At 38.9% G+C, this 18,617-nt stretch overlaps 1 protein-coding gene across 3 annotated transcripts in view; it reads left to right on the top strand.

Moving 5' to 3' along the window:
• The window catches only part of QTMAN (queuosine-tRNA mannosyltransferase), a 279,507-nt gene that overhangs the window by 79,742 nt on the left and 181,148 nt on the right, over window positions 1–18,617 (top strand). For 2 of the 3 annotated variants that reach the window (XM_077829445.1, XM_077829442.1), the window contains one exon: window positions 174–388. In XM_077829445.1, the coding sequence (XP_077685571.1) occupies window positions 210–388 (179 nt within the window). In that variant the 5' untranslated portion in view covers window positions 174–209. The remainder of the gene's footprint in view (window positions 1–173; window positions 389–18,617) is intronic. The other variant, XM_077829444.1, reaches the window with a different exon arrangement.

Raw genomic sequence — 18,617 nt, 5'->3', positions numbered from 1 at the left:
ATTTGTCTTTTTTTAAAAATAAATCTACTAGCATGAAACAAAGATATTAAATTCTTATAAAAATGAATCCATTTATAAGAGGTCTGTTAATATGAGTTTTTTTCATGATCTATGTCTAACTCGCTAAAGAATAGACTTTGGGAATAAAATGTTTTTTTGTTTGTTTTTGTCAGTTTTAGAATCCAAGAAGATTTGAAAAACGTACAAGTATGCGTATTCTTCTAATTGAAGCTTTTTATGGTGGTTCCCACAAGCAGCTGGCAGATCTTCTACAGGAGGAGATAGAAGAATGTGTCCTTTATACACTCCCAGCAAAGAAGTGGCACTGGAGAGCACGGACTGCTGCTCTATATTTCATGCAAACAGTGCCAGCTAATGCTAATTACAGGTAAAGATAGTACTGTAACAAATAATCTTACAGGTCAAAATATGAAAGGATCTTCAACCAGGTCTCTAAAACTGAGCTTTCTGGTTTTTTCCATACAAAATCATATGTACTTGCAAATGGGTACTGAGGTGAGATATTGACCTTCTTGTTTTGCATGATGGGTTGTGTTTGTGGAAAGTTGCAGGCATCCTTTTAGAGGCCCCTAGAAAAATATTGGGTCTGTATCTCTAATACTGCAAAGTCTCCATCTTAAATTGTGCTAAATTGCTGCCTGTGGGTGTGTTTCTTTTGAATTCTCCGATGAGTTTAGAGTTGGTGAAAGGGATAGGACTTACAGCTTTTGAGGCTGAAGTCCTATTTTTCCACAGATCAGGCAGAGTAATACACAGACACTGGCAGTGCAAGCTTATCCACAGTGTCATACCAAGTTATCTGTGGAGTAACCTGAATGCTGTATGGATGTGTGACCTAAAGAATGAGAGGGTAGTTCAGTCTAGTGACTGTTCAGACCTTGAGCTCTGTAATGTGACCACATATAAGGATGTCAAATTCTGTTTGTTTTATTATGTAGACACAGGGCTTAAATTCAGCCAGAGCTGTCTGGAGCGGAGCGCCAGTAAATATTTTCAACTCCCCTGGAGGTTTCATAGCATGTTGGCATGGGAACGTGGAGGGCTCTGGGAAATACTCTATGAGAATTTAAGCCCTGTGTGGACACCTAGCAACTAGAACCTGAACTGAGACCACCAAACTAAATACACACAGACCACCAAGTGGCCATCATATAGTGAAAACTTCTAGTCACTTATGAACTTGATGGTCTTGAAACCAGCCATTCATTCCTCCTTCCTCCCCGCTTTTCCCCCAATCAGTTAAGATGCTGTTGGATAATTCTATTAAATAGTAATGCACCAAATGGTGATGTGTACATTTCAGTGACTGCAAACAAGAGAACATCACTGATTCAGCAGTGAACTGGGTTTTTTTTTACTGTCAACACTTAATTTACTTACACCAAAGCCCTCCTGCTGCATTGGTATCTGATAGTATGGACCTGTGCACCTACACTGCATACGACTGACTTCAGTGGGCCTCTGCCTGAGTGCAGAGGTATATGCTAGCAGATCCCAGCTGAGAACTGGGGCTAATGTTTGCAACTTCCGATGATAACAAGTAAAGATAGTACACACAGATGGAGAAGAAAATGATTTTTGCAGCATATATCCTGTGCTGCATAAGGTCATGTAACATTAAATCTGAATCCATCACAAATTGTGGAACATAATATTTAATCTTACACAGTTTATGAACAGTTTGAATATATAAAATGCGAGTGCAGAAAATACACCTTTACTGGGCTTGCTGCTTGCTTTCATTTCTAATAAACTGCTACCAAATTATTGTAACTATTTTTTCCTCTGTCTTGCTTGAGGCATTTGAGTATGGATTTTGCATTACTCTTCCTTTGCAACAATTTTATTTTGGAGGAGTATATATGACAAACTGTTATGTAAATTTCTTCTGCATCACAACCACATCCTCCAACGCATCACAATGTTATCTATGCTCCTTCAAGGTCAGCAGCCCAAGCTGTCCAGCTCTAGCTGTATTAAACTAATCAGACATCATTCACAGGCATACACTTCATTAGTTTAACTTACAGTTACATTGACCCCAGATAACTTAACTCCAATTTGTCAAATAACCTACATCTTAAGAAAAAATACCAGCAGCTTGAAAACTTGCTCAAAGTTAAAAAACTTGCAATCTGTCATAGGCTTATGTGCAAATATAACCTTCACTGACAACAAATAAATCTGAACTAACCAATAGAGCATCTTAAAGAGGAGAAAGTGTTTTCTTTGCCGCTGTTGTTAGTGTTAGATCACACAGAATAAAATAGTCAAAGTTCACAAAGATACAATATTAAAAAGGGTATGTACTGTATCGTATGCAAGATAAAATAATTAGGAACAAGTGCTGTTGTGACTGGTGAGAGGAAAACTGATTAGAGGTACTTTCTACTTTACTTGCACATTTTCTTATGTTTGGTTTGTAGTTGAATGTTTCAGATATTGTTCTATTAAATGAAAGTATAAATGCATCAGTTGTCTTATAAGGTTGACTCTGCTTTCTCCTAGTGGGCAACAACCTTGACTCTGTTACTTCTTGTTAACTGTCATTCAAACACCCATCTAGCAAATACTAGGCTCTGCTTTCCATTCAGTAGTAAATTGTTGAGACTCTGAATTAAGAGAGTGAAACTGCATCTGGAAACTTTGAGAGATATATTTAGAGAGAGACTTTTAAATATTTCTTAAAGAGTTCTGGAGAGGTGATAGAAAACATCAAATTTGCATATATTGACATTATTTGTGACTCGTTTGCCCTGAGATCAAGAATTGCTTTTATTTCCATGTGAAATCTTCAATAGAAATCAATAACATTTCATAAATATTTTGTTACAGTGTGTGTGTCCAATGAAAAAGGAGGGTCGCAAATGTTTCAAATCCAGAACCACTTTGTAATTGAGTATTGCCAAGATTTTTTAAAAGTTCTTTGTCCATTTATCTTTTAAGATTTATCTTTTATTCAGAATGTTGATGTTTATGTAAAAGGGTTGTTTGTATGTCCAACAATATTGATATAAATCTATACAGCACTAGTATATGCTCCTGAGAATAATATTGCTATTGCTAATCATGGAAAGGATAGCACACCAACTAGTGCTCAGATATTATTAAATAAACTAAATAAAAGTCTAAAAAGTGCTTTTGAAGCAGAGCATGAAGTGGTCTCAGGATCTTGGATTTTAAATTCAGGAGTTTTACTGTGACCAGTCAGGTTCAGTGGTAACAGTTTGCTCATGTCTTCTTATCAGAGAGCAGACATGCAGTCTCCTGAGGAAATCTTAAAAGTTGAATCATCTATAAGGAATGAAGTTAGTCTTATTGTTTTTAACCTAAGTTGTAAATTGTGTGGCCTGGTGACTTGGTAGGTAGCGAGCACCTTGTGTTTCCAGGAAGGACCTCTGGGAGTCACCTGGAAATAAAAATGTTGAAGAGATGGGCATTGAGATGACACTTTCAGTTCTCATAGGGTAGGGCACAGCACATAGGGGTCCCAAGGAGTGTAGTTTATTTGCAACTTTGAGAAGGTTATATGACCTCCCAGACACAAAGTAGATGATTTTCTACAGAGGAAAGAAAAAACAGCCAGATATGCAGGGCTCAGTTAAATACTACATTCTCTAGTTAAGCCAGCACAAATCTTCATTTGCCTCCTTAAAGAAAGACAAAGTCTTGATGAAGATCAGGCAGGAAAAGAGCCCTTGCATCAATCCCAGTGGATTTAGGTAGTAAACCTGAAGATGACTAATTGGTTGAGGTACTAGAGCAGTGGTACTCAACTTTTAAGAACTTACTTCATAGAATTGCTTTGCAGAGACCTGAATGATCATTCCACAATGCTCTGACCTGACCTGAGATGTCTGTGTTGAATTTGCATCAATTCAAGATACTCCATCTTTACAACTCTATTACAGACAATGTAGCTCTTCTTCTTCTTCTCCCTCCTTCTCCTCCACCACTATGCAAAAGGGAGTGGGCTTTTTCAACTCACCTCCCCAGTTTCTGAAATGTCCCCTTTTCTTGTCTCTCTTCTGTCTGTTTCTGCGTGGTAGGGGTGGGGCATTTCTCTTCATTACTTTTCTGGTTTCTGGGAGAACACAGGGATGGATGGATCTCAGTGATTCTTTCCTTCACATCAGGAGTGGGAGGAATAGTACAGTTTCCAGAGGGCAAATTCCAAACTACACAGTCTGGGAGGTACAGTAAAAGGGCAATTATGAAGAACAGGCTTCTGTTTTGATCTCTGCATTAGAGCATGCTCAGTGTCTCTCTCAATTTTCTAACATAGGGAGTGGCTTTTTCCCAGGCTGACTCAAAAGAAATCAGCCCGAGGAGAAATTTTGAAGGGGATGTGTGGCTTAAAATAGCTTTTCTCTGATTGGCAGTCTGAAAACACAGTTCCATGCTGCAAAACTTTTTTTTTTTTTTAAACTCTTTGGCTGAGCCCTCTACCCAGCTTTCTGGAGCTGTATTTTAAAAGACAAACTGTATGCTTATTACACTTTTACTGAGGGGAAAATTGTTTTTAATGAATGGAGTTGTGAAAAAAAATCTGATGGATGAAATATCCACCAACATATGAAACAGTCCAAGGGTGTACTATTGGATCATACATAATGTTATTTATATAACCCACATTTATTTTAGACATCTGAAAACTAACACTGCTAGTTAGACCAGTGAGCATTTTAGATCTCATATTTTCTGTTACCATTCTACAAGAAAAAATATCTGTTTTATAGACTAAGCTTTTTACAAACTAATGTACTGGCATTTCCAAAACATTATATTTAAAATATTATTTTAATCCCTGAACCTGCAAATTCTTATGCAGGTGAGTAACTTAATTTATGAGCAATCCCATTGAAATCAATGGAATTATTCATGTGCTGAAATTTACTTACCTGAGTAGCATTAGTAAGATTGGATCTGTAATATTTTCTGGATAGCCAAGTGAAATAATCTTTAAGGTGTACATCCTGGGGTTTTTGAAGGCTCAAATGGAAGTGAGGCATCCAACTCTGTCTCTCGTGGTGGGACTATATGATTAGTCCATAGCAGTGGCGTAAGTGTAGGCCTGGGCTTTTGGAGGATGAAGTTAATTTTACTGAAAGTCTTTCTTCTGATAATTTTGTTGTTTAAAGTGAAATACAGAAGGAATACAAATAACTGAGTATAAGACTGACAATTTCTACTAAATGTTTTGATGTGAACTCTTACATATGAACAAACAAACCCCATTGTTAAAGACTGTGAAAGGCTAACGTACGTTAAATTGTGTAGCGAGACAATTTATCATTGAAATTTCAGTTTTGAAATAAAGTGTACATAAAGGTAACTTTTACAATAAATGGCAAAGGCCAAAAACACAGTCATTTGGAACAGATTATTATTAATGAGGCCAATAGCATAGCCATCTATTTCTATACCCAAAATGAGACTAGTCCAAATTGTAAGCTTAGTTTTCAGTATTATTGGGAGAGGCTGTTGGTGATGTTTTTGTGAAGCCTGCCATGGTGGTGAAATTCCCAGCTGCCCTCTTAGGGCAGATTAACTGCCCTGTTGCAGGAGCAGCACAAAGCAGCCAAAAGCAAAATCCTTACTCTTTGGGCACTAGTTCAGTATCACAGCATTAGAAATGGATGATCTTTTTTCCTAAGACTGACAACTGATGACTTTGAACAGAAAATTAAAAAGTAAAACTATGTTTGAAAATAGGAGTAATAATTTTAGAACTGAACTACCTGAAAATTATTCAGGCAGACAGCAATGTGATCTTAAGCATTCATTTTGCATTAATCAACTTTGCCTAAGATAAAATGCTGACAGATGGTAGCTATTCATTTTAACAGTGACAGGATTTCTTTACATTTTTTCTGTATAAACCCCCTCACAGACTTCACTCCAAAAAAGTTTTATTCTTTAATTTGTTCAACATGCATGAAAAGCCCTGATTCTGATCTTGTACTGCTGTAAATCAGGAGTAGCTCCTTTGAAATCAGTAAAATTGTACTGGTGTAAAATTGTAAGTGAGATCAAAATCAGATCCTCAATATAAGATTTTGGAATTGTAGGGGGTGGAGGGAAGGCATTTGCTGTTGGCTGTTTTCTTATTTTAAAGCTAATTCTATTTTCTAAAGCTAATTTATCCTGCGATTTTCATTCCTGGTCATCCCAAACTTTATCCCAGTTGTGTGGCAGAAAGTGAATGAATAGGATCATCTGCTTGGCCCTAGAAAGAGCTCTAGTAGCTAACGTTAGCTTCCTGTTATGAAGTTACACACTATCCCTTCATTATTTTTTTTTTTGATTATTACATTCTTATGAGGGCCCTTTATTACTTGACATGTTGAGACCCAGAACGCAAAGTTATATGTTGTAATTAATAGTAGCAGAAATTATATTCTAGTCAATGGGTTTTGGATCTAGTTAGAGTGCTGATATGGAATGCCAGTCACCTGTGTGATATATAACTGTAGCTTTTCTGCTGTTCTTCTTTTTTATGATTTTTAGAGTACCTGGGGAAATCCCTCCCCCCCCCTTTTTAACCTAAAATATATTTTATGTATCAGCTAAAGTATTGGTATTTACATTGCTCTGAGTAAAGTCTAATGAAATCCTGCATTATGATTCAGTATTTCCACACTTATCATTTTAATACGTATTTTACCTATCCTCTTGAACTGATGTCTTGTATCTACTTAATTTCTAGATTAGTCATTGGTTTAGTTTCTGTTTTCAAATTACAAATATATACTGTACTATGTTATAAAGAATGTGATATCTTTTTGATTTTATCCTGATTCCAGTTCATAATGCTTGTTTTATGTTTCAAGGGAAAAGGAGCAAATCTTCCAATCTGTGCCCTATAACCAGAGCATTCTTGATATTTGAAATCAGTGTTGCTCCTTTCCTAATTACAAATTATTTTAAACCTAAAAATATAAATCTTGCAATTTTTTGTCAGCTACTTGGGCTGTTCATTATTTGGATTAACGGCTTCATTTTTCAGTGGCATGAATATCTAGCTTTCTTAATATGTACTTAAGACTTGGCTGGATTTTGTGAATAGTATATAGTGAAAAGTATTTTTATGGAATGCAAACTGTGTTATGATGTCCACATGAACTTTATGGTTTTCACTCTCTTAATACCGGCTTAGTCCAAAAACCATTAAAGTTAATGGGAGTCTTTCCACTGAATTCAGTGGGCTTTGGATCAAACACTTAAGAGACCAGAACAGATCAGGAGCCTGACTGTTAGGATAGTCAACTATTCTGTCTAAGGGCTAGTCTACCTGAGGTTTTTAAGCCACTGGGCTAGACTACTTTGGTGCAAGTGATGATTTACCTCAGTGCAATGCATCTGATCTCATGACCCACAGGTCTCAATCCCAGGTCCTCAGGGTTCATGGGAGAAGCCACGCTCCAACCCGTCCACCTGGCAGCTTGCTGACAATTGCTTACCTGGGACCCATGAAGCCCAGCTCCAGTGTGGGGCTGTGCCCCTGAGGTCTGATTGGCAGAATCCCAGAGTGGTTGACTGGCTGCTGGCTGTACTTAAGCCAGCGGCAGGAACTGGAAGTTATCTAAACAACTGGGCTACACCCTGCTCTCAACTATGTGCCTCCTACTCTCAGTCCTGATCACCTGACATTCCAACCTAGTGTAACTCCTGGAATCTAATTGGTGGTTCTGATCTCCAGTTTGTCTCCTGCTTTCCTGATCTAGCTGACTCTTCACTTCTGTTTCATGACTGTGGACTCTGGCTCTGACTACTAGGCTTGGCTGCCCACAACCTGGCCATGACATGTACTCTGAGGGATTGCACTGGTGGAATATTACACCAGTGTTTTTCACACAAGGATGGACTACAAGCTGTCAGGAACAGTAACCCTGATGAAGCCACAGCATACCTGGTGGCTGAGCTTTGTGACTTTGTCCTGACCCTCAACCATTTCAGGTTTGGGGACAACTTATACCGTCAAGTCAGTGGCACTGCTGTGGGTACCTGCATGGCCCCATAGTATGCCAACATTTTTATGGCTGACTTAGAACAACGCTTCCTCAGCTTTCGTCCCCTAGTGCCCCTCCTCTACTTGCACTACATTGATGACACCTTCATCATATGGACCCATGGGAAGGAGGCCCTTGAAGAATTCCACCTGGATTTCAACAATTTCCACCCCACGATCAACCTCAGCCTGGACCAGTCCACACAAGATATCCACTTCCTGGACACTACAGTGCAAATAAGTGATGGTCACATAAACACCACACTGTACCAGAAACCTACTGACTGCTATACTTACCTACATGCCTCCAGCTTCCATTCAGGACACATCACATGATCCGCTGTCTACAGCCAAGCCCTAAAATACAACTGCATTTGCTCCAATCCCTCAGACAGAGACAAGCACCTACAAGATCTTTATCAAGCATTCTTAAAACTACAATACCCACCTGGGGAAGTGAGGAAAGAGATTAACAGAGCGAGATAGGTACCCAGAAGTCACCTACTACAAGCCAGGCCCAACAAGGAAAATAACAGAACACCACTGGCCATCACGTACAGCCCCCAGCTAAGACCTCTCCAGTGCTCATCAACCATCTACAGCCTATCCTGGAAAACAAGCCCTCACTCTCACAGACCTTGGGAAGCAGGCTAATCTCGCTTACAGACAGCCCCCCCAACCTGAAGCAAATACTCACCAGCAGCTACACACCACAGAAACACTAACTCAGGAACCTATTCCTGTAACAAACCCCATTGCCTACTCTGTCCCCATATCTACTCTAGCGACACCATCAGAGGACCCAATCATATCAGCCACAACATCAGGGGCTCATTCACCTGCACATCTATAATGTGATATATGCCATCAGGTGCCAGCAATGCCCCTCTGCCATGTACATTGGCCAAACCAAACAGTCTCTGTGTAAAAGAATAAATGGACACAAGTCAGACATCAGGAAAAGTAACATACAAAAGCCAGTAGGAGAACACTTCAATCTCCCTGGACATTCAATAACAGATTTAAAAGTAGCCATCCTTCAGCAAAAAAAACTTTAAAAACAGACTGCAAATAGAAACTGGAGAGCTACAATTCATTTTCAAACTCAACACCATTAATTTGGGCTTGAATAGGGACTGGTAGTAGCTGGCTCACTACAAAAGCAATTTTCCCTCTCTTGGTATTGACACCTCCTCATCAATTATTGGGAGTGGACCATGTCCACCGTGATTAAATTGGCCTTGTCAACACTTGTTCTCCACTTGTGAGGTAACTCCCTTCTTTTCATGTGCCAGTATATTTATGCCTGCATCTGTAATTTTCACTCCATGCATCTGAAGAAGTGGCTTTTTTTTAAACCACAAAAGCTTATGCCCAAATAAATCTGTTAGTCTTTAAGGTGCCACCGGACTCCTCATGTGTTTTTGTTGATACAGACTAAACCCTCTGACACTGGTGGAATGACATCAGTGTAGCTACAGTCCTGACATAGACAAGGCCTAACACAGTGGCCTTCCCACATAGTTATAAAGTAATATATTGAGGGATATTTTTTCTTGATCCCAGAGTAAATCTGAAATCATAAAAATGAATAACTTGTCTAATTTTACCATGGCTAGTACAAATGCAGATACTATTCATATTAATAGGTGTCTAATCCTTTTGCACATCTGATTAAGCTACTTCCCTCAATAACATCCTGTGGCAGAGAGTTGTGCAGGTTAATGAAATGTGTGAAAATATAAAGTCTTCCAGAAATAATTGTTCTATTTTTCATAATTTCCACTTGTATTAAAGTATTCTTCCATGCTTCTAATCACTTTTGTTACCTTTCTCTGTATACTTACTATGTCTGCCTGTCTTTCTTTGGATGAGTTGGTTAATTCTGAATGCAGTATACAAGATGAGTCTATACCATTAACATATAGAAAGGCACTGTAATATTTTCTGTATTCCTCTCTTGCTTTCCCTCCTTACTACATCCTAACTTTTTAATAATGATTTTTTGACCACAGCTATGCATTGAGTAGATGTCCTCAATGAGCTGTCCACTAAGATACCCAAGGGCTAGATTCACCCATCTGCTCAAAGAAGTTAGCAGGAAAGGACTGTTTTACTTTGAGGAGGTCAGTGCATCCTCTAACAACCATTTTCTCACCACTGCACTGCCACCTCCATTTTGAGCACACTGGCCTACAACCTCTTCATCATTATGTCCAGAAAAACTATTTAGATGATTTTAGAATTTTCCAAAATGTACGTTGTTATTTTCTACCTGAGCTTACTGGCAGAGGTAGATGACAAAGCGAATAAATGTTAGGAGGTTTAAAATTCGGAAATAGTAAATAGTTTATTCTGTAATGTATGGACATATGTAGAATGTTTGGTGTGGTATAGTGTAAAGGTCTTAAAGGCATGAATTTGGTGGGCTTTGGTTGTCCTGAATAATGTGGACATCCCAGAAACCATGTTAATAAAACTTTATAATGAATCACACCATCATGTCTTCCCTAAATATACTGTATACACATAGGATATAGGGTGGAAATATCATGTGATGCATTATATTTCATATCTCTATAATTTATTTATCATGGACCTGGGGTTGCCTAACTGCATGTTGATCAATAATCTGCCAGAGCAGATTCAAACCTCTGTTCAGCTTCAAACAGACACATTTTGTATTTCTTTAAAGACAAGAATACAAGTGTTCCGTCTTTTCCTCCAAATGCAGAATTATTCTCCAAAATTATACTGGCCTGAGGTGCAGGAAACGCATTGTTTACTCTTGGACCAGTATAGGTTTGAGGTACAATATCTTGCAAAACATTTGGGAGTAGGGTTGTCACATGTCTGGTTTTCGACCAGACTTCATAGTCGAAAAGAGACCCTGGCAGCTCAGGTCTGCACCACTGACTGGGCTGTTTAAAGTCTGGTCAGCGGTGCAGCAGGGGCCTGGGGCTAAAGCAGGCTCCCTGCCTGCGCTAGCTCCGAGTGGCTCCCAGAAGAGGCCATCAGGTCCTTGCAGCCCCAAGACATATGGACAGCCAGGGAGGCTCCACACAGTGCCCCTGCCCCGAGTGTCAGCTCTGCAGCTCCCATTGGCTGGGCACCATGACTGGGAGCTGCGGGGACTGCCTGCGGGCATGAGGGCAGTGTGTGGAGTCTCCCTGGCCACATGTGGAACACATGACTTATGAGGAGAGGCTGAGGGAACTGGGATTGTTTAGTCTGCGGAAGAGAAGAATGAGGGGGGATTTGATAGCTGCTTTCAACTACCTGAAAGGGGGTTCCAAAGAGGATGGCTCTAGACTGTTCTCAGTGGTAGCAGATGACAGAACAAGGAGTAATGGTCTCAAGTTGCAGTGGGGGAGGTTTAGGTTGGATATTAGGAAAAACTTTTTCACTAGGAGGGTGGTGAAACACTGGAATGCATTACCTAGGGAGGTGGTGGAATCTCCTTCCTTAGAAGTTTTTAAGGTCAAGCTTGACAAAGCCCTGGCTGGGATGATTTAATTGGGGATTGGTCCTGCTTTGAGCAGGGAGTTGGACTAGATGACCTCCTGAGGTCTCTTCCAACCCTGATATTCTATGATTCTATTAGCATGGCACTCTAGAGGGTGCCACAGCCGACCCTATGGATACCAGTAAGGCAAAAGTCTCCAATGACTGGGCACGTGCACACCTAGAATGGAATGGACATGAGCAACACATCTCGAAGAACAACAGTTACAAAAGGTAACTGTTTTTTTTTGCCATTAGAAATTTGGCAACCCACTTTGGGAGCTTTAGACAGTTGGAAATGAGAGAGGCCAAGCTTTCTAATAATATATACTTTGCATCCAACGGAGGAAGATCCCAATAAACTGGATCTTAAAATTGCAATATTATGCAAAGAAAAATCTATGTTAGGTAATATTTAGAGGTTTTAAAATTCTATTAGTCATCTAATTTTTCTGTCCTTCATAGCCTGAATATTTGGACTCATAGTATCTAACACACTTGGCTTTAGAAGAAAATGACACAAACTAGTGCCAATACAAATTTTGAAATTGTCGAAACATTCCCAGTAATTTTTTTCTGTAAAATATACAGCATATACATCATATATTGTGGTATGATACAGAGATGTTGCTGGCACTAATTTGGAATGACCTGCATAAATCAGTTGCGGCTTCTCCATTGATTAGTGGCTATCCCAGACACCTGTATTAAAGCCTTTTGCCACTTTTTGATTTTTTTCTGATGCCTATTGTATTATATAAATGACTTTCCCCACCAGCAAAGTATAGTTACATCTGGAAAGAAATCCAGTATCTGTCAGACAGCATACAGCAACACTGCAAATTAGTTGAGGACAGGAAGTGAACTGTATTCAGTTAAAACCAAAGAGGGAAGATAAGTAAGCAGAATATACTTTACCCACATTGGAGTTGGGGTAGAATACCGTGGCTAGCATCTCTGCTCTTCACAAAAGTGCTAGGGTCTTTTTAGTGACCACAAGTGGCCAGGATTTCAGTTTTACATTTAATCTGGAAAATAGCACTCCAGACAGCACAGTGTCACCTAATATCATGCTAACATATTGTTTCAGTTCTGATTTAGAGAGAAGATGCCATTTAATCAGTCACTAATACAAGTTCTTTAGCACCTTCTGTTTTTCTTAGATATTTCCAATTTATGTGCTGACCAGGCTCATGGTATATCTGCTATTACCCTGTTTTCCTAATAGCTTTTTGTGAGTAATGTTATTACAGGCCTTTTGAAAGTCTGAATAAAGTATACCCACCATTTTCCTTTGATCTGATTTATCTCTGACAGTGCCTCATCTTCACTACCTGTAAAAAAGCAACGCCAGGATAGGTGTTTCCTCATCATTCTCTATAATGAAGATATTCACAAACAAATCATTTAGTTTCTTTGCAGTCTCCTTGTTCCCTTTGATTGCCCGCTTTACACTCTGATCTTCTAGCAGACCCAGTGACAACAACGAGAGCTTTCTATTTCAGATGCACTTAAGGAATTTCTTATTGTTTGTCTTTATATTCTTGGCTATTTGTTCGTCAGATTTCCTCTTATCTGTCTTAATCTCGACTTTGCCTGCTGAAGTTTATATTCCCGTCTAATAAGAACTGGAAGTGAGAATAATATGTGATTTCCATTCTGCAGCTGAGTTAGTAGGAGAAGTTTAGACCTACTATCAGCATAATTTGTAATAATTGTTAGGATGAAAGAAAGATATATCCACAGAGGGCCTAATTCTTCTTCTGCTTATACTAATTTTACATCAGTGTAACCACTTCACAGTGTTTAAAATGGTGAGTTATCCCACTGTGAGAGGATAATCAAGGCCAATCAGTAAGAAGCATTTATTTAAACATTTTCTTTTGTTAAGGTTAAAGGATATTTCTGCTAAAAGTTTAGTTATCTTGTATTTCCTCTAAGCACCATAACAATATTTCTTTTAAACTGAATAACAGGTTTTCTGTATCATAAAGATATTATTTATCTATTTGGGATACTGTTAAAAGTCTTCTGCCTGGAACAAATTTAGTGATGTAACATACTCAACTGAATAATTCTTCTCTATATATGATGCTCTGTATATCATGTAAGGCAGAATTTTTTTAAAAAAAGGGATAATCTGAGAACATCTGCAATTTTTTTATTTATGGAAAAAGAATATCCCATTTTTAATTAAAGATGAAATTTAAGAATGATAAATGGAATCATTACCTAGTAGCAGCTAGTTTGCAGGCATTTTTTCCTCCTGTTCTGAGATTGCTGCAGGTTTGACAGTGCCTTTGGCTTTTCTGAGCAAATGCATTTCATACTCGTGACAGAATAGTTGTAACTCACTAACATGAAACAGTTATCATGCATAGCAACATCTCTATGTTTAAACCCTGAGGAATAGAATTATTTTAAACTGTGCATATGCAGAAATTTCTTGGTAATCAATTTCATTTTAAAAAAACAGCTAAAAGTTTTATCTGCCAAGTACATTCAGATAAATGGTGCTAAAGATATTAAAATTATGCAGGAAGATGAGATGAATTTCAAGGTATGGTGTAACAAAGAACTTTTCTCTTTAAAGTGAAAGGGTTCCTAAATTTTCTTTGAAGGAGAACTTTGCTTGTTATAGCTATACTAAGTTAGCATAGTTGCAAGAATGCTGAAATTAGATTTTATTTCAGAAGGAAACATACTATATCATACTGTTTACAATGCCAGACATAACTTCTGTCTGCCTTGTACCTACTGACAAACTGAAATGTACACTTTAAACTTGTTCTCCTTCAATTACGCCGCTTGCATCTTGACTCCCATTGACTGGAGTTGATGTGGGGAAGTTAATAGATGGACCAAGAATGGTGTGAATTTAACATTCAGAGGACTAATTTACATGAGCATTTCTTCTCACAAACAGCTCTACAATTCCCTGCTACAGTGTTTTAAGGGTATATTGGTTGGCCTGCTGATGAAGACATTTCAGAATTGATTTCTTCTGAATCCAGCCCTAAAATTATTTTTGTAATATAGACAAAATTAGTACTAGAATCAGTCCTGAACTCTTAAATAGTGCATCAGTTATAGCTTATATAAGAACTGCTATAATGGGTCAGACCAGGTCCATCTTGCCCAATATCCTGTCTCTGACAGTGACCTCTACCAGAGCTTCACTGGAAGTGTACTGAACAGGGCAATTATGGAGCGATCCACCCCTGTCTTCCACTCCCAGCTTCTGGTAGTCAGAGCCCCAAACATGGGGTTGCGTCCCTGATCATCTAAGCTAAAAGCCATTGATGACTTATCCTCCATGAACGTATCCAATTCTTTTTTGAACCCAATTATATTATTGGCCATCACAACATCCCATGGCAATGAGTTCCACAGGCTTGTTGTGTGGAAAAAGTACTTTCTCTTGTTTGTGTTAAACCTGCTGCCTTTTAATTTCATCAAGTGACCCCTGGTAGTTTTGTATTGTGTGAAAAAGTAAATAACACTTCTTTATTAATTTTTTCCACACCATTAATTATTCTATAGACCTCTATCATATCCCCCCTCAGTCCTCTGTTTTCTAAGCTGAACAGCCCTAATCTTTTGAGTCTCTCCTCATATGAAAGCCGTTCCGAACTCTTGGCCATCTTTGTTGCCCTTCTCTGAACCTTTTCCAGTTCCTCTATATTCTTTATGTGACAGGGGCCACCAGACTTGGACACAGTATTGAAGGTGTAGGTGCAGTGGCAATATGGTATTTTCTGTCTTACTTTCTATCCCTTTCCTAATAGTTCGTAACATAGTGTTTTCTTTTTTTACTGCTGCTGCACATTGATCTGAAGTTTCCAGAGAACTATCCGTGGTGATTTTAAGATCTTTCTTGGGTGGTAACAACTAATTTAGAATCCATTATTGTACATGTTGCTTATGTATAGTTGATGCTGGTAAATCAAGTGCCAAGGCTATAGGTGTTAGCTAAGAATTGACAAACTCATAACTGGAAACCAAGCCAGCTCACCTATGTGTTAGTTTTGTTCAGAATAGGTATTAATCTTACAAGAATGTATTTAGTGTTTAGACTCTATCAAATGCTTGTAATTTGCTGCATGTATTAATTTCACTTGTAATGTCCATATTCCATTGCATCGGTCTTCACGGTTGAGTATGTGAGGGAGATTCCCAAACCTGAGCCGTTCTTTTTAGGTGACAAATCTGAGGAACTGTTCCAGATTGAGGTGTCATTAGAGGAGATTTTGGAACAAATTAATAAACTAAACAGTAATAAGTCACCAGGACCAGGTGGTATTCACTCAAGAGTTCTGTAGGAACTCAGATGTGAAATTGCAGGACTATTAATTTTAGTCTGTAACCTATCATTTAAATCAGGTTCTGCACCAAATGACTGGAGGATAGCTAATGTGATGCCAATTTTTAAAAAGGGCTCCAGAGGTGACCCCGTGCAATTACAGGCTGGTAAGCCTGACTTCAGCATCAGGCAAACTGTTTGAAACTAAAGTAAAGAACAAAATTGTCAGACACACAGATGAACATAATTTGTTGGGGAACAGTCAACATGGTTTTTGTAAAGGGAACTCATGCCTCACCAAACTACTAGAATTCTTTGAGGGGATCAACAAGCATGTGGACAAGGGGGATCCAGTGGATATAGTGTATTTAGATTTCAGAAAGCTTTGACAAGGTCCCTCACCAAAGGCTCTTAAGCAAAGTAAGAAGTCATGGGATAAGAGGGAAGGTTCCTTTATGGATTGGTAACTGGTTAAAAGATAGGAAACAAAGGGTAGGAATAAATGGTCAGTTTTCAGAATGGAGAGAGGAAAATAGTACTGGGCCCAGGCCTTATCAACATATTCATAAATGATCTGGAAAAAGGGGTAAACCGTGAGGTGGTAAAATTTGCAGATGATACAAAACTACTCAAGATAGTTAAGTCACAGGCAGACTGCGAAGAGCTACAAAAGGATCTCTCAGAACTGGGTGGCTGGGCAAGAAAATGGCAGATGAAATTAAATGTTGATAAATGCAAAGTAATGCACACTGGAAAACATAATCCCAACTATACATATAAAATGGTGGCGTCTAAGTTGGCTGTTACCACTCAATGTGCAGCAGCAGTCAAAAAAGCGAACAGAATGTTGGAAATCATTAAGAAAGGGATAGATAATAAGACAGAAAATATATTGTCTCTGTATAAATCCATGGTACGCCCTCATCTTGACTACTGCATGCAGTTGTGTTCGCCCCATCTCAAAAAAGATATATTGGAATTGGAAAAGGTTCTGAAAAGGGCAACAAAAATGATTAGGGGTATGGAATGGCTGCCGTATGAGGAGAGATTAATAAGACTGGGACTTTTCAGCTTGGAAAAGAGACAACTAAGGGGGGATATAATAGAGGTCTATGAAACCATGATTGGTGGGCAGAAAGTAAATAGGGAAGTGTTATTTACTCCTTCTCATAACACAAGAAATAGCGGCCACCAAATGAAATTAATAGGCAGCAGGTTTACAACAAACAAAAGTAAGTATTTTTTCACACAACGCACAGTCAACCTGTTGAACTCCTTGCTAGAGGATATTGTGAAGGACAAGACTATAACAGGGTTAAAAAAAAACTAGATAAATTCATGGAGGATAGGTCCACCAATGGCTATTAACCAGGATGGGCAAGGATGGTGTCCCTAGCCTCCGTTTGCCAGAATCTGGGAATGGGTGACGGGGGATGGATCACGTGATCATTTCCTGTTCTGTTCATTCCCTCTGGGGCTCCTGGCATTGGCCACTGTCGGAAGACAGGATGCTAGGCTAGATGGGCCTTTGGTCTTAACCAGTATGGCTATTCTTATGTTCTTATGCTATAAGGAAATATGCAAGATTTGCTTTATAACTTTGAAAATGTTTGCTCTGAATTTGTGAACCCAGGCATCAGAATTGTGCCCCGCAGCCATCCAAAAGGACTGTAAAAAATTAAGTAGGCCATTATAAGACAAAAGCTTTGTTAACTGCGACATCCACTCATGGAGAAGTACATGCAGAAGGCCTTGTCCATCGACTTGAATGCTGGAAGAGGGAAATAAAAATAATTGACATGAAGGTTTTTTTTATCTCTTTTGCTGTTTGAATTTTCACAGGGCCAGAAATATTAAACTGAAGCCAGAGATCCCCAGGGGTTGCCTCTGGGTCCTCCGTGGAAGATATTTTGAATAGACAGATCTCTACAACTCTATCACTTTTAGGATTTAGGTTGCAATTCCTTTGTGTGTATATGTTTGCTTGCTTTAAACTGTAAATAACTTTATTTCTTTTTCCTAGTTAATAAACCTTTAGGTAGTTTATTACAGGATTGGCTAGAAGAGTTGTCTTTGGTGTAAGATCTAGGATACCAATTGATCTGGGGTAAGTGACTGTTCTCTTGGGTCTGGAAGCAACCTGAATATATTGTGATTTTTGGTGTAAGTGACCATTTATCACTAAATCCTTCTTGCCTGGTGGCAAGATAGATTAGAAAGTCTAGGGGGACTGTCTGTGATTCCATGGAAAGACAGTTATAGTGATCCAGGAGTTCACGTTTGTCACTGGCTTCAGTGGTGGATTAGCCATGAGGCCCAGATCCAGGGGCCCCTGCCAACTGGGGGGCCCCAGGCTGCCCCCGTCCCCAGCAGAAGCCGCAGGTCAGGGGAAACTACTGCAGCATCCTCCAACCTGCCCTGTCCGCGGCACGTTTTTGCTGTAGGGACCCACAAGATTACATATATTTCCACCCCTACCATATTCAATTTCATAGGGTGATATAAGGATAGCTGATGTGGTTCTAGGAGAGTTTAAAGGAGTAAGGATTTTGAATTGGCCAAGATGGCTGTCTCTGTGTTGTTCAAGCATGCCTATTCTGTGGTCACTTCTGGTTAATTTAGGTTGTCTCAATGTCTATCTTAAGAATTAGTTATTTCAATGATAAATAATACAAATCATTATTATTAATTGTATTATCATAGTGCCTGCCTCTCTAATTTATCAGCACTCTTTCAAATTAGGAAACTAGCTGTGGATTCTGAAAACAGGGTACCCCT

Source organism: Eretmochelys imbricata, chromosome 11 (genome assembly GCF_965152235.1).
Source record: "Eretmochelys imbricata isolate rEreImb1 chromosome 11, rEreImb1.hap1, whole genome shotgun sequence".
Classification (NCBI taxonomy): Eukaryota; Metazoa; Chordata; order Testudines; family Cheloniidae; genus Eretmochelys; species Eretmochelys imbricata.
The sequence above is the reverse complement of the archived record's forward strand: the minus strand, read 5'-3'. Positions and strand labels throughout refer to the sequence as shown.